This window comes from Hippopotamus amphibius, unplaced genomic scaffold, assembly GCF_030028045.1.
Source record: "Hippopotamus amphibius kiboko isolate mHipAmp2 unplaced genomic scaffold, mHipAmp2.hap2 H_2, whole genome shotgun sequence".
Lineage (NCBI taxonomy): Eukaryota > Metazoa > Chordata > Mammalia > Artiodactyla > Hippopotamidae > Hippopotamus > Hippopotamus amphibius.
Window position 1 is genome coordinate 373163 of NW_026648281.1, and position 12661 is coordinate 385823.

General features: G+C 47.1%; 1 protein-coding gene across 1 annotated transcript in view; it reads left to right on the plus strand.

Annotated features, from left to right (window-relative positions):
* LOC130843076 (uncharacterized) overlaps positions 1-7826 on the plus strand; it is a 280003-nt gene extending 272177 nt beyond the window's left edge. Inside the window, 11 exon segments of the mRNA XM_057719733.1 lie at positions 1145-1237; positions 1315-1629; positions 2730-3044; positions 3398-3439; positions 3531-3845; positions 4100-4132; positions 4695-4832; positions 5249-5341; positions 5621-5707; positions 6264-6410; positions 7681-7826. Of these exon segments, the coding sequence (XP_057575716.1) occupies positions 1145-1237; positions 1315-1629; positions 2730-3044; positions 3398-3439; positions 3531-3845; positions 4100-4132; positions 4695-4832; positions 5249-5341; positions 5621-5707; positions 6264-6410; positions 7681-7826 (1724 nt within the window).
* Positions 7827-12661: the final 4835 nt, after the last annotated feature.

Here is a 12661-nt window from a genome sequence, read left to right on the forward strand (position 1 = left end):
CAGCCAGAGGGGGCCTGGGAGAATGAAGGACCAGGTCCATGTGCCCAGCAGGCTCCTGTGCCCCGAGGGGGCAAGGGAAACACCCTCTGTGATTCCTCTGGTCCTCTGATCTCAGAAGGTCCCCCCACCAGTTTGCATCTCCACCTCTTCCCCTCTTCTCCCTTCCTCCTACACCCCTAGGACCCAGGTGGCCCGGAGGGGGCCTTGGAGGGCAGAGGACCCAGCCAGGGACCCCAGTAGGCCTCCTGGCAGGTTGGGCAGAGGAAACCTAGACACACTCACCCCTGATCCTCTGAGATCCCGAGAGTCCCTCCAGGCTGAACCTCCTCCCTCTCCCAGCCACCCCTCAGGGCCGCTGGTTGCCCGGTCTGCACTTCTCCTTCCCCCTGACCACCGCTCCCCCCACATCCTACCTGGTCACTCAGGGGTTCCTCTGGTCTATTTGGGCCTGGAAGTCCCCCACTAGCATCGGGCAACTGGCCTAGTTATGGGGAGACTGGAACTCTGCATCCTCCCACGCTGCCATCTTGACTCTGCCCCCCCCAGAAAGGATCTTGTTTTGCTTCCTCCAGGCATCTGATTCAGGCGTTCATCACCTTATGTAAAAAGTGAGATAAATATAGCTGGGCATCTGTTCCTTGAGAAATAGTCTACTTTTAGTTCACTCCTCCTTCTATGGTCCAAGCGTTCTGGTTAACAGGGCTCCTCCTTCTTTGCCTACCCTGAATTGTGCTTTGTGTTTTCTGAGCGCTGTGAGTTTGGCAAAATCACTGATGAGCTTTTCAGAGATTCGGCTCTAACCTTTAAATTGACAAAGACCTCAGGGAAGTAGCTCATCTCTGCCCTTCTTTCTGAGAGTTTGGCTCCAAAGACTCTCACTGGCTTGGTAGTTCTACAGCCATCTCAAAAGTATTGCTATTTTCTTGCTTTTCTAAACTCATTCTTGGTGCAACGCTTTGCTTAAAACAGGAATTGTGGCATTGTCAGAAGCAGGACACTCCACAGAAAAGGTGAACTCTAAATTTATAACTTTACTGCTATGTTACTGTTTTCATCTCAGGCTCCATCACTAGGTCATTATTTAGCTTAATTCAATTCCTGTTCTTCAAAGCTACCAACTCTCTGATCATTGCTGTTTCTACAGGAAACCAGACCCAGGTGCTGCCCCAGTGCAACCACTCCCTGTCTGAACCAGCAGGCTCTGCAGCCTCAGAGGAGAGCGTCACCAACTGCTCAGGTGAGGGGTCCCACAGGACCAGAAGACCCTTCTCATCCCTGTGTCAAGGCCCCATTGTCCCATTTCTCTCTCCTCAGACAGCAGACAGCTTCGCCTGGTGGACGGGAGCAGTCACTGCGCCGGGAGAGTGGAGATCCTTCACCAGGGCTCCTGGGGCACCATCTGTGATGACAGCTGGGACCTGGACGATGCCCACGTGGTGTGCAGGCAGCTGGGCTGTGGGGAAGCCGTCAATGCCACGGGGTCTGCTCACTTCGGGGAGGGATCAGGACCCATCTGGCTGGACGACCTGAACTGCACAGGAAAGGAGTCCCACGTGTGGAGGTGCCCTTCCCGCATCTGGGGGCAGCATGACTGCAGACACAAAGAGGACGCAGGGGTCATCTGCTCAGGTCTGTGCTGCACATTGTCCATAGGCTCCAGGAAGGAGAGGGAGTGGGTGGGGACCCTGGAGGTGAGGAGTCTGAGCCCTGAGGGAGTGTTGTTGAAAGGGACAGAGAAGGAAGCTTCCTCCCATGGAGCCTGTCTTTCCAGCAGACGTGAAGATTAGGTGCTTTCACTCCTTCCTGCAACAGCTGAGGTTCTGGTCCTTTCTTCTCAGCAATATCTGCTGGCAGAGCCATTTCTTACAGTTTCCACTTGAAAGCAGGGCTCACTCTTCAGGTACCTATGGTAGTAAAATCTTGAGATCCTGTTGATATTGCAATGAAAACACATATTTATTATTTACAGTTCTGCATGTTGGAAGTGTGACAGTGGTCTCAGTGGGCTAACATCCAGGTGTCCACAGGGCTGCATTCTTGCTGGAGGCTCTGGGGAGGAATCCTTTTCCCAGCCTTTTCTAGTTTCTACAGGTGCCCTGCATTCCTTGGCTCAAAGTCCTCTTTCTTCCTCTTCAGAAAGACAACAGTGCCACTTCTGACCATTCTTCCTCAGTCACATTTCCCTCTGACTGGAGCTGGGAAAGGTTATCCATTTCTAAGGATAGTTGGTCTAAGGGCGTGATTAGACTGGGCTCACGTGGTTAATCTACAATATTCCAGCTGAATCTCAGCATCCCAAGTCATTATGTTAATCATTTCTTTAAAGTGATTTGTGACAAGTAAGGTAACGTAGTCACAGGTCCCAGGGATTGGGATGCAGACATTTCTGGGTCCACTATTCTACCACGTCCCCAACATCCACACCACATTCCTTTCACACAGCTCTTCTAGAGGTTTTGTCGGGAAGCAGGATTCAGCTCCCCCTCCCTGCAGGTGCCCAGGACAGTGGTCCTGTCAGTTCATGTTGCACTGCATCATTGTGGTAGAAATAGCAAGATGAACATCAAAGGGCAAAGTTGGGTAAAAGGGAGACAAATTTCAGTCTTCTCACCTGGTGGATATCTTGTCAGCTGGGTCAGGGATGAGTGTCACAATTTCTCAAGGAGAGGAAAACTCAGAGCACTGAGTGGAGTGCGCACTGTGTCCTGTTTCTTTCCTTTCAATTTCAGAGTTCCTGGCCCTCAGGATGGTGAGTGAGGACCAGGAGTGTGCTGGGTGGCTGGAAGTTTTCTACAACAGGACCTGGGGCAGTGTCTGCCGCAGCCCCATGGAAGACATCACCTTGTCCATCATCTGCAGACAACTTGGCTGTGGGGACAGCGGAACCCGCAACTCTTCTGTTGCTCTTAGGGAAGGTTCTAGACCCCGGTGGGTAGATGGAATCCAGTGTCGGAAAACGGATACCTCTCTCTGGCAGTGTCCTTCTGATCCTTGGAAATACAGTTCATGCTCTTCAAAGGAGGAAGCCTATGTCTTGTGTGCAGGTGACTTACTGTCTCTTTCTGTGTGTCTGTCACAAACTTGTAGGATGTTGTTAGTGTGATTTTATATTTTCCAGTCAAAGTGATTAGTTTCAGTTGAGTCTAAAACATGTATGTGTGTGCATCTGTGTATGTGTGTGTTTGTATTTGTTGTGGGCTGTGGAGACAAGTAAACAAGTAAATAGATAATTTGTGTTAGTGATAAGATGCAGTGGATGTCTCAGGCCATTACATAATGAGGCCTCTGTTTTCACCTGTCATTTGTACTGAGCCAAGGCCCTTAGATAATTTTGTTTGGGGACAAGACCAGCTCCAGCTGCCCCTGATCCAGCACTTCCCATTGTTTGCTCCTGCAGGAAGGAGACCTAAGAGCTGTCCAACTGCGGCCCCCTGCACAGGTACACCAGCCCCTCTCTCCTCCCCTGTGACTCTCAGGGGCTCCTTCCTTCCCATCAGGGGCAGTAACAGGTGGTACTGCTGTCTTTTCAGACAAAGACAAGATCCGACTCAGGGGAGGGGACAGCGTGTGCTCAGGGCGGGTGGAGGTCTGGCACAGCAGCTCCTGGGGCACAGTGTGTGATGACTCCTGGAGCCTGGCAGAGGCCGAGGTGGTGTGTCAGCAGCTGGGCTGTGGCCATGCCCTGGAAGCCGTGCGGGACGCGGCATTTGGCCCTGGAAATGGGAGCATCTGGCTGGACGAGGTGCAGTGCGGGGGCCGGGAGTCCTCCCTGTGGGACTGTGCTGCGGAGCCCTGGGGGCAGAGCGACTGCAAGCACGAGGAGGATGCTGGTGTGAGGTGCTCTGGTGAGTGGAGGGGCTTGGGATGTGCTCTGGTTGAGCTGGGGCAGCGCTGGGGCAATGGTCTGGGCTGGGGTGTGGTGGGATTTGTATTCAGAAAGCACCCAGGAGCTGTAGCTCTGATCTCGGACGGGGGAGCTGGGAGGACTCAACACTGATGCTGTGGTGACTGGGGGGTGATTTTAGGGCTCAGGAGGGAAGAAGGGCTGCCCTGCATCCTGGCCAATTCCCATGCTCCAAACTCCTGTCTCTCTCTTTAGGTGGAAGAACAACTTTGCCCCCCACTAGAGCAGGTACTGTGCCATGATCCATGGGCAGGGGAGATATTCAGAGTCTTTGGACCTGTTGTGTGGACTCTCTGACAGAATTAGCCCCTCAGGAGAGGAAAAATCCTGAGGAACCAGGGCATTTTCCTTGGGAAACTCCCCCTGCCTTGGTTCAGTGTCAGAGTTTCTCATGCAGGTGACTCAAGGGAGGCTGGTTCCTGTGCTGCAGGATCTAAGGCTTTCCTACCTGCTCACAAGTGTTGCTCCTCATCGACAAGGTGCTGGTCCCAGGGCTTGTTCGATGCTCTTGTCTACAGAAGCCCAAGGAGAGGAGTGAAGCTGGGAGCCTGGTCCTCAGAGGCTGTCTCAGCAGGGAGGCTCGCTGATAATCTCTGGCTCTCCCTCTGCCCACACTGGCTGGAGTGCAGTTAAATCATCTCAGGACAAAATCTAGGGGAGCCCAGTCACTGTCAGTGCAGTTGTGTCTGAGGCTGGGACTTCAATGTCTGGAGCCCCCTGCAAATGCTGGCATAGGGAGTTTCTGTGTGCCCAGGACCTTTGCCAAACACTCTTGCCTTGTTCTCCTTAGGCACCAGACCAGGCTCAAATCCTGCTCCTGGCATCTTCTCCCTGTCTGGGATCCTCTGCCTCATTCTGGGGGCCCTTCTCTTCCTGGTCCTCATCATCCTGGTGACTCAGCTGCTGAGATGGAGAGAGGAGCACATAGGTGGGCTGCAGGGGGTACTGGGTACCATGGAAAGTATGTGGAGGCAGGAAATGGGGCCAGGTGTGAGGAAGGGAAACCTGGGCCAGGTCTCTCTTCTTACCCCCATGAATATGCAGAACCCCATCTGCTCAATGCTAAGCTCCAAGTGCTGAATATACAGAGGTACTTAGGATTGGGCTGTGAACACTCATAATTTATGGCCTCTTCTGTGAGACCAGAAAGAGTCAGGGTTGAGCTGTGGATTCAGGGTCACACAAAGGCAGAAGGTACAGACAACGTGCATGGGGTGGGAGACTCTACAGAGGTCCCAGCAGCCCTGAGGATTTTTCCACACATGAGCCTCAGGGAGATGGAAGGTTAGCCTGCTGGTTCAGGGTGTCTAGGGTACAGTCTCTGACCTGCTGGTGGTTCCGCAGCCTTATCCAGTGTAGAAGATGCTCTTGCTGAGGCAGTGTACGAGGAGCTTGATTACCTTGTGACAGTGAAGGAGGATCTTCTGGGCAGCACAGGTGGGTGTCTCTGCCTTGCCCTGCTGGGACCTCTAGTTGTCAGCCACCACTGGCTGTTAGCCGTCTTCTCAGCATCCACAGACCCCACATCTGCCCCAGGTTCACAGCGGCAGCCCCTCCAAAGGCAGTAGGACAGCCTCTCCGGAGCCCCTGTGAGCTCCCAGCCTCCCTCTACAGGGCAGGAGCCAAACCTGTCCCCCATCTCCTCAGCCCTAACACAGGTCCCATGGGTGTGGGGAGGGTCATTCTGCTTGTTGTGTGATGTTTTCCCCACACTAGGGTTCCTGTCAGATGACCTGGTGACTAAACTGCCATATTACACCGGAGATGGTGAGGACCACGGTGACTTTAGGTCTGCTGCAAGTAGTAGAGTTGGACCTGCCTCAGTGGGTATTGCGGGCAGGAAAATTTCTCTCATAGAGAAGAAATCCAAGGGGAACAATCTTCCTTTGGGACTAGAGATATCCCTTGTTTCCAGATGAGGTCCGTCCTCCCCTTTCTCTGGCTGTTCTGTGATGTCTCATGTTGGGGCTGGGCTCTCTGTGTCCAGAATCACCCTAATTCAGTCACAACAAGCCCACATTGTTTTAAAAAATAATATCTGGGAAGCATAATTTGTCAAAATATTTTAGTACTGCTCATTGGTGTAAGCATTGCTTTGAGATATGTAGTTATTTTTAATATGTTTATTAGATTGAGATTTGTAGTTTTAATAAAGAAATACTGAGATTTAAAAAATCATTTTTTTGGTTTATGGGCACATCAAAATGAAATACAACCTTGGGAAAAAAATCTTTCGAAACAAGAAGTGAATGATATCTCTATTTCGCTGCTCAGAAACTCTGGGTAATAAGGGATCGTAGGTATTTCCCAGACCGACCCATTTACTGTGCTTTCACCTGAACCCCTTGTCTTCCCTTAGAACCCCCAGATGAGAGGAATGATGCCCCTGGTGAGGATTATGATGATGCTGAAGAGGTACCAGTGCCTTGGGCTCCTCCTGAGTCTATGATGAGCCAGGGGGACCTGCCCTCAGAGGTGGAGGATGGGATGAGGGCCTTTGAGACAGGTGAGTGAGGTTAGCTGATCTCCTGTAATCTTTGGTCTCTGTCCTGGAAAGGGTGAATTTGAGCTCTCAGTGCCCATCCTTCCTGGAGATTCCAAATTTGGATGATCTCATGTGTGTGATAGCATCACCTCTAACATACTCCATCTTTAATGCTGCCAGACTCCTTGGGAGGGAAGAATCACTCTGTTCTTGAGATCTATGTCTCCAAATTGTGCAATGTAAATGTATCACTCTATGTGTGATGTGTTTGTGTTAAGTCTTATAGATTAGGGAGTTTCCTGGTGGTCCAGTGGTTAGGACTCTGAGCTCTCACTGCCAGGGCCCAGGTTCAATCCCTGTGGGAGGAGGAGAGTGACTAAGATGCTGCAGGTGGCCCACCATGGTCAAAAAAAAAAAAAAAAAAAGAAAAAGAAAAAAGAAAAGAAAAAGACATAGATTAGTTGAACATATTTACTGAATCCAAAAATGGAACAACTGTTTTGATAACATCTTTGTGCTGTCTCATACATGAAAGTTAGTTAGAGATTTAAAAAAAAGATACTGCAGTATTAGAATTTGTGAAGCATTTTGATAATTTAAGATGCACTCTGTTCGGCTGTTGTCACTAACATGTACAAAGTCTACGATATATGGTGACCTTAAATATAAACCATGGTGGTGGAACATAGACTCAATTTGAGGGCAGCTAAGGACTAATCTGCTTCAGACATTTCCGTGGCCAGGAGAAGGTGCTCATTCTCCATCTGAGGGCCCCTGTGGTTTCTGGGGAGGGGCCATCTGTGGATGCTGCCTGTGATAGTATTTGTGGGCATTGGGAACACAAGTCAAGGTGACTAAGAGCAGAATTGGATTGTCAGTGAGGAACTGAGATTTTTCCTGTCTCCGGTCTTCCTCTCATTCTAAATTCACATCTGTCATTTGTGAAAGGAGAAAATCTTAAATTTGTTTTTATGATTCTTCCCATTCTTTGGGCCATCTCCTTGCAGATTGTATAAGCCAGGAAGCAGGTCTTCACAGAGCTCCTGTGTTGGCCACAGATGTCTTATTATCCACAGATTCCCAGAAAAGCTGAGGCCCCAGATCCAGATACTGATAGGACAGCCCTGACATATCTGTGCTGTAATTGATGTGAAATAGCCTGAGCCCCGCTGAGCACAACCTGGGTCCCTAGGGATGCTTTGTCATCACCACTTACTTGACTTGCTTCCACCACAGGGCCTGTCTGGTCCCTTTGTCTCAGTTCTAATCAAACTTCTCTTTGCTATTTCAGGCTCTTCTCTGTGCTTCTCTAGAGAGGCAGCTGATCCTGGGAAAGGAGAAGAGAGCCCCCGTCTGCTCCAGGGAGAGAGAGGGGACCCTGGGTATGATGACGTTGAACTAAGTGCCCCTGAAACAGCCACAGTGGCTTTCCCATGATGTTATATTAAATGTGAGATGAGGCCCCAGATATTCTAACTGCCTGTATTCCAACAGAGTAGTGCTGACCTATAATTGAGTTATATGGAAATTGCTGAAAATGAAATGTTTTGAATAAAATAACTTTTTGCTTTGTTGATAATTTAATGTTTCACGTCAATGAGGATTGGTCCTCAAAGGAAATGCAAGGTGAGTAAACTGACTTGTTTTCTCATCTCCCTCAAAGGCTAACGAAGGCATGACTTTGCCCAGGCTCAGAAATGCTCCAGATCAAGCTTATTTAGAGAAGGGACTCTAAACTTGGTCCACACTCACACCCTCGCTCCTAGCAAGATAGACTCATGGAAAAACTCAGTCCTAAACATTCCTGTATGCTCTTCCCTGAGATGTCACATCACGTGTTTTTAACCAGTCTTGGGCACCAGATTGGGTGTGAGTTTCTAAGTCGAGAGTGGGAAGTTGGTTGGTGGGAGAGGGAGAATACCGGTTTCCTTATCTTGCCTAATTTTTCATGGGTCAATTAAAAATCTAATTCTACATAATTACCTTTTCCTTTTCCCACTCTAATTCCCCAAGTTATTCTCTCCATTTATTCCTCTAGCCCATCCAGACTTCACCTGACTCTTCTCATGTCTAGTTGACTATCAAATCCTTTTAAATTCAGTCTTTCCTCTCTGTCACTTCTTATTTCTTCTTATTTTCTGTAGAAGTGGCCAATGATTATATTTCCAATACACCCCATTACACTGTGAACACGTGGAGGGGCAGCTGAACTAATATAAGAACTGAGAGTGGTGGCCTGGTTATGAGCTGATCCCAGCCTATTACTTAGTTGGTGGCTCTGGATGCTGTCCGGGGGCCCAACCTACTCACCATTGCAATGTTTGTAATTTTTGGCTGGGCATGGGGATTGGAAGATGCCCAGGGATTCTCCCCATGCAGCTCACATGGTCATTTGCCATTGGGAAGTGATGAAATAAATGACAGAGTAAAGTATACCCACCAAGAATATTATAGTTTATTTCTGATGCATGGTGTTAATGAAGCCAAAGTAGCTGGTTACTATAATTTTTGATGAGAAAAATCATATACAATTAAGGAAGAGGTGGGTAGGACAAGATTCACCACCCAGATCTGGGAGAGTTCCAGGATGAGACTGTTATGGATTGGGTGCTCAAGGAGCAGTCAGGAGCTGATGAAGAGACTTTCAGAGTGTTTATATCAGGGAGATCAGGGCATCATTCAAGTGACGCATGTAGCCTGTGAAGGGGCCTTCTGTGAGGGGTGGTTTTGAAGGGTTTTTCATTCCAGGGTCTGCCACAGAAGCCAGAAAATGTCTCTTCTTAGTAGTAATTATGACAAGGCAGCCAGAATGTCATGTGGGGAAAGAATTTATAGGAAATTCTTTCCTATTAACAGTGCAGTTAGCATATTAAGCTTGGAGGCCTGTCCCATGTTATTTGGAAGGACTCACTGGAAGTCCCTAGATTTTCCTGAAAACTTACAGTCACTTAACACCTATCAATACTTTATTCTGGGCAGAGTGGAGAAAGTCACAAAGATGTGAAAATGTCAGGGATTATGTTACATACTAAACTTTCAATGTAATAATCTGTGTGGTAGGTAATGATATTATTCCTACAGGGAAAAAAAGTTGCAGATTTCCCTAGGGTAGCATCACCAGGCATCACCATCAAAGAATGTGTCAAACCCTCCACGGATTTGGTCGCTTCATCGATAACTGCAGGAAGAAGCCAGACTGAGAGGATTCTGAAGTTGTGCAGAAGAGGTGTCTACTACAAGTTTACTTCAAAGTCAGAACTAGATAATAAAACTTGGCACAATAAGATATTATCAGTTTAGAGCCCCAATTTTTGGCTTGGGTGACATGGCTTAAATGAAATTCTCTCTCTCTTTTTTAAAAAATTATTTATTTATTTATTTATTTATTTATTTATTGGCTGAGTTGGATCCTCATTGCTGCATGCAGGCTTTCTCTAGTTGTTGCAAGCAGGGGCTCCTTTTCGTTGTGGTATGCAGGCTTCTCATTCCAGTGGTTTATCTTGTTGCGGAACATGGGCTGTAGGCGTGCAGGCTACAGTACTCGTGGCTTGCAGGCTCTAGAGCACAGGCTCAGTAGATGTGGCACATCGGCCCAGTTGCTCCATGGCATGTGGGACCTTCCTGCACCAGGAATTGAACCCATGTCCCTTGATTGGCAAGCGGATTTTTAACCTGTACACCACCAGGGAAGCCCTGGAATTCTTTCTTTTAAGTTATAAATAAATCTGTAGTTGTGGAGCCCTCAGATGAACTTCATATGAACTTCTAAGACTGTAGTACCACCATAGATGGATTATTAAACAAGGTCAAATGAATCACAGAACTTTCCCAAAATCAAGCCTTAATAAAAAAAAGCAGGCACAAGCAGAAAATCTATCTTTAGAGGGGCCCCAAAATGTCAGTTGTATCTTCTAACCATCCTTTTCCCACACTGGGACACGGATGAGCTCTAATTATGCAGACGGTACAAGTTAGCTCAAAAGAAGCCACAGAGCTTTCATTTTCCCAAACTTTTTAGAGTTTATTATTCATGTAGGTAAAGAACATGTGATTAATGTTCACCATCTTGTAAATCACATTCCATGAATCAAACCAAGTTTATTTATTTTTGTTGATCTTGATTGGATGGTTATATTCTGATGAAATATTTAGATAAGAATTTCCTTGAGTATCTTCCATCTAATGAATCCCATCGGAATGCTTTGAAGGAGGGCTGGTTGAGGTTAACACTGCCCTAAAGTGCTGGAACAAGGATTCAGCCAATTCACCTCCTTCTGTCCTGGCCCCAACCCTATCCTCCTCTCACCAGAGCAACTCACTCCAGCATCCTTCTCGTGTTGTGGTTCATCTGCCCCCAGGGGTCCCTAGCAGGAGCCCACAGGGCGGACTCCCTGCCCTTGCAGTGCACCTCCTCCAGCCAGATGCTCCTGTTTCCAGGGCCCTTCCTAGGTAATTTTCCAGTTCAAGGAACCATTTCTAAATTTAGATGAGAGCAAATTAAGCTCAATCTCTGAATAAATGATCCAACAGAAGAAGAAAACATCATATGCAGATGATCCCTTAAGAGGAAGAAAAAACTTCAACTGGAGGGAATCCATAGATTTGCTACGGCCAACTCTGGATCAACAACACATAGTGCCAAAGGATTTTATTAGCAGCTCTGCTACCATTTCCAAGGTTTCCTTCTGTTTTCTACTCCATTTACCCAGGATTACTAAGGAGTGGAGGTTAACGGCATAGACTCCGGAATCAGACAGCTTGGCTTCACAATATTGCATTTGCTAGCTGGGTAAACCTGGATGAAGTTTTAACTTGGTTTTCCTCTCTGTAGAATAAGGATGTTAACAAAAACTCTATCTTATAGGATTGTTGTGATGATTACATGAATTATTACATGTAATCACTGGCAATATTCCTTGTACATAAAGGGCTTGCAAAGTGCTTTTTGCTTAAACACATTCCTGTCCCCCCTCATGGTAGCAACTCCAATGGACCCTAATTCTGTTGCATTGCCATGTCTCCTTTAACCCACACTGGGACTTCATGGAATGCTTCCTATGACCAATTGACTTCAAAAAAAACTTCAAGTTTGTGTTGTAGATGGTTCTGATGATATGTTGGCATCACCTGAATGTGGATAAGCTCAGTATTTTAGAATCCCTCAACACTGGTCCTTCCAGTCAGTGGAAAAGGAAATCTTTTCAGTGGACAAAACTTTGAGCAGAGCATTTAGTTGTCTATTTTGCTTGCAAGGAGGAAAGGTCATAAGTTATGGATCTATACTGATTCATGGGTAGTGGCTAATCATTTGGCTGGATATTCAGGGAGTTAGAAAGAATAAGATGGAAAGATTGAGACAAGGAGTTGGAGAAGAGGTAAGCCGATAAACCATTTGCAAGGGCACAAAGTATGAAGATATTTGTGTCCCATGTGAATGCTCACGAAAGGTCAGTATCATAGAGGTGGTGCTCAAAAATCATTTTGACAAGATAACATGCTCTGTGGAGGGGAATCAACTGCTTTCCCAAGCTACTTCACTGCTTGCTCATTGACTTGTGAACCACAAGGCAATAGTGTGAAGAATAGAAGTTATAAATGGGCTCAGCCATTAGTCTTTCCCTTGTCAAATCTGATCTGGGTCCAATTATGGTGAGTATCAAACCTGATCATTGCAGAACCCAAAGCCTATTTTCTGATGTTACACTGCATCCTTGGAGATGAACCTGTTTGCAGGCTAACTTCATTAGATCTCTTCCATCATGGATAAGGATGTGGTTAGTTTCCTTACTGGAATAGACCCTTATTCTGGATATAGATTTGTCTCCCCTGTGCACAACACTTCTTCTTGCGCTATCATTGTTGGATTTGCTGAATCCCTTCTTCACCATGATGGTATCCCACCTAATAGTGATTCTGTACTAGGAACTCACTGTACAACAACAAAAGTCAGGCAATGTGTTCATACCCACAGTATTCCCTTGACTTATCATGCATCATTTCATCACTCAGTAGTAGCTGGCCTGATATAATAATGAAATGGTTTGTTGAAGACTCACTTATAGAATCATATGAGCAACAATTTGAGGGGTTTACGGATCTGTCCTATAATATGTGGTTTATGGTCAACATCAGTGACCATGGTGATTTCTCCCGTAGACAGAAAACACAGGTCCATGAACAAAGAGGTGGGAATGGCTTTCTTTTCCACCATGATCTATACCCACATGTGTGCTTCCTGTTCCTGCAACTTTGGAATCTTTGATTTGTAGGTT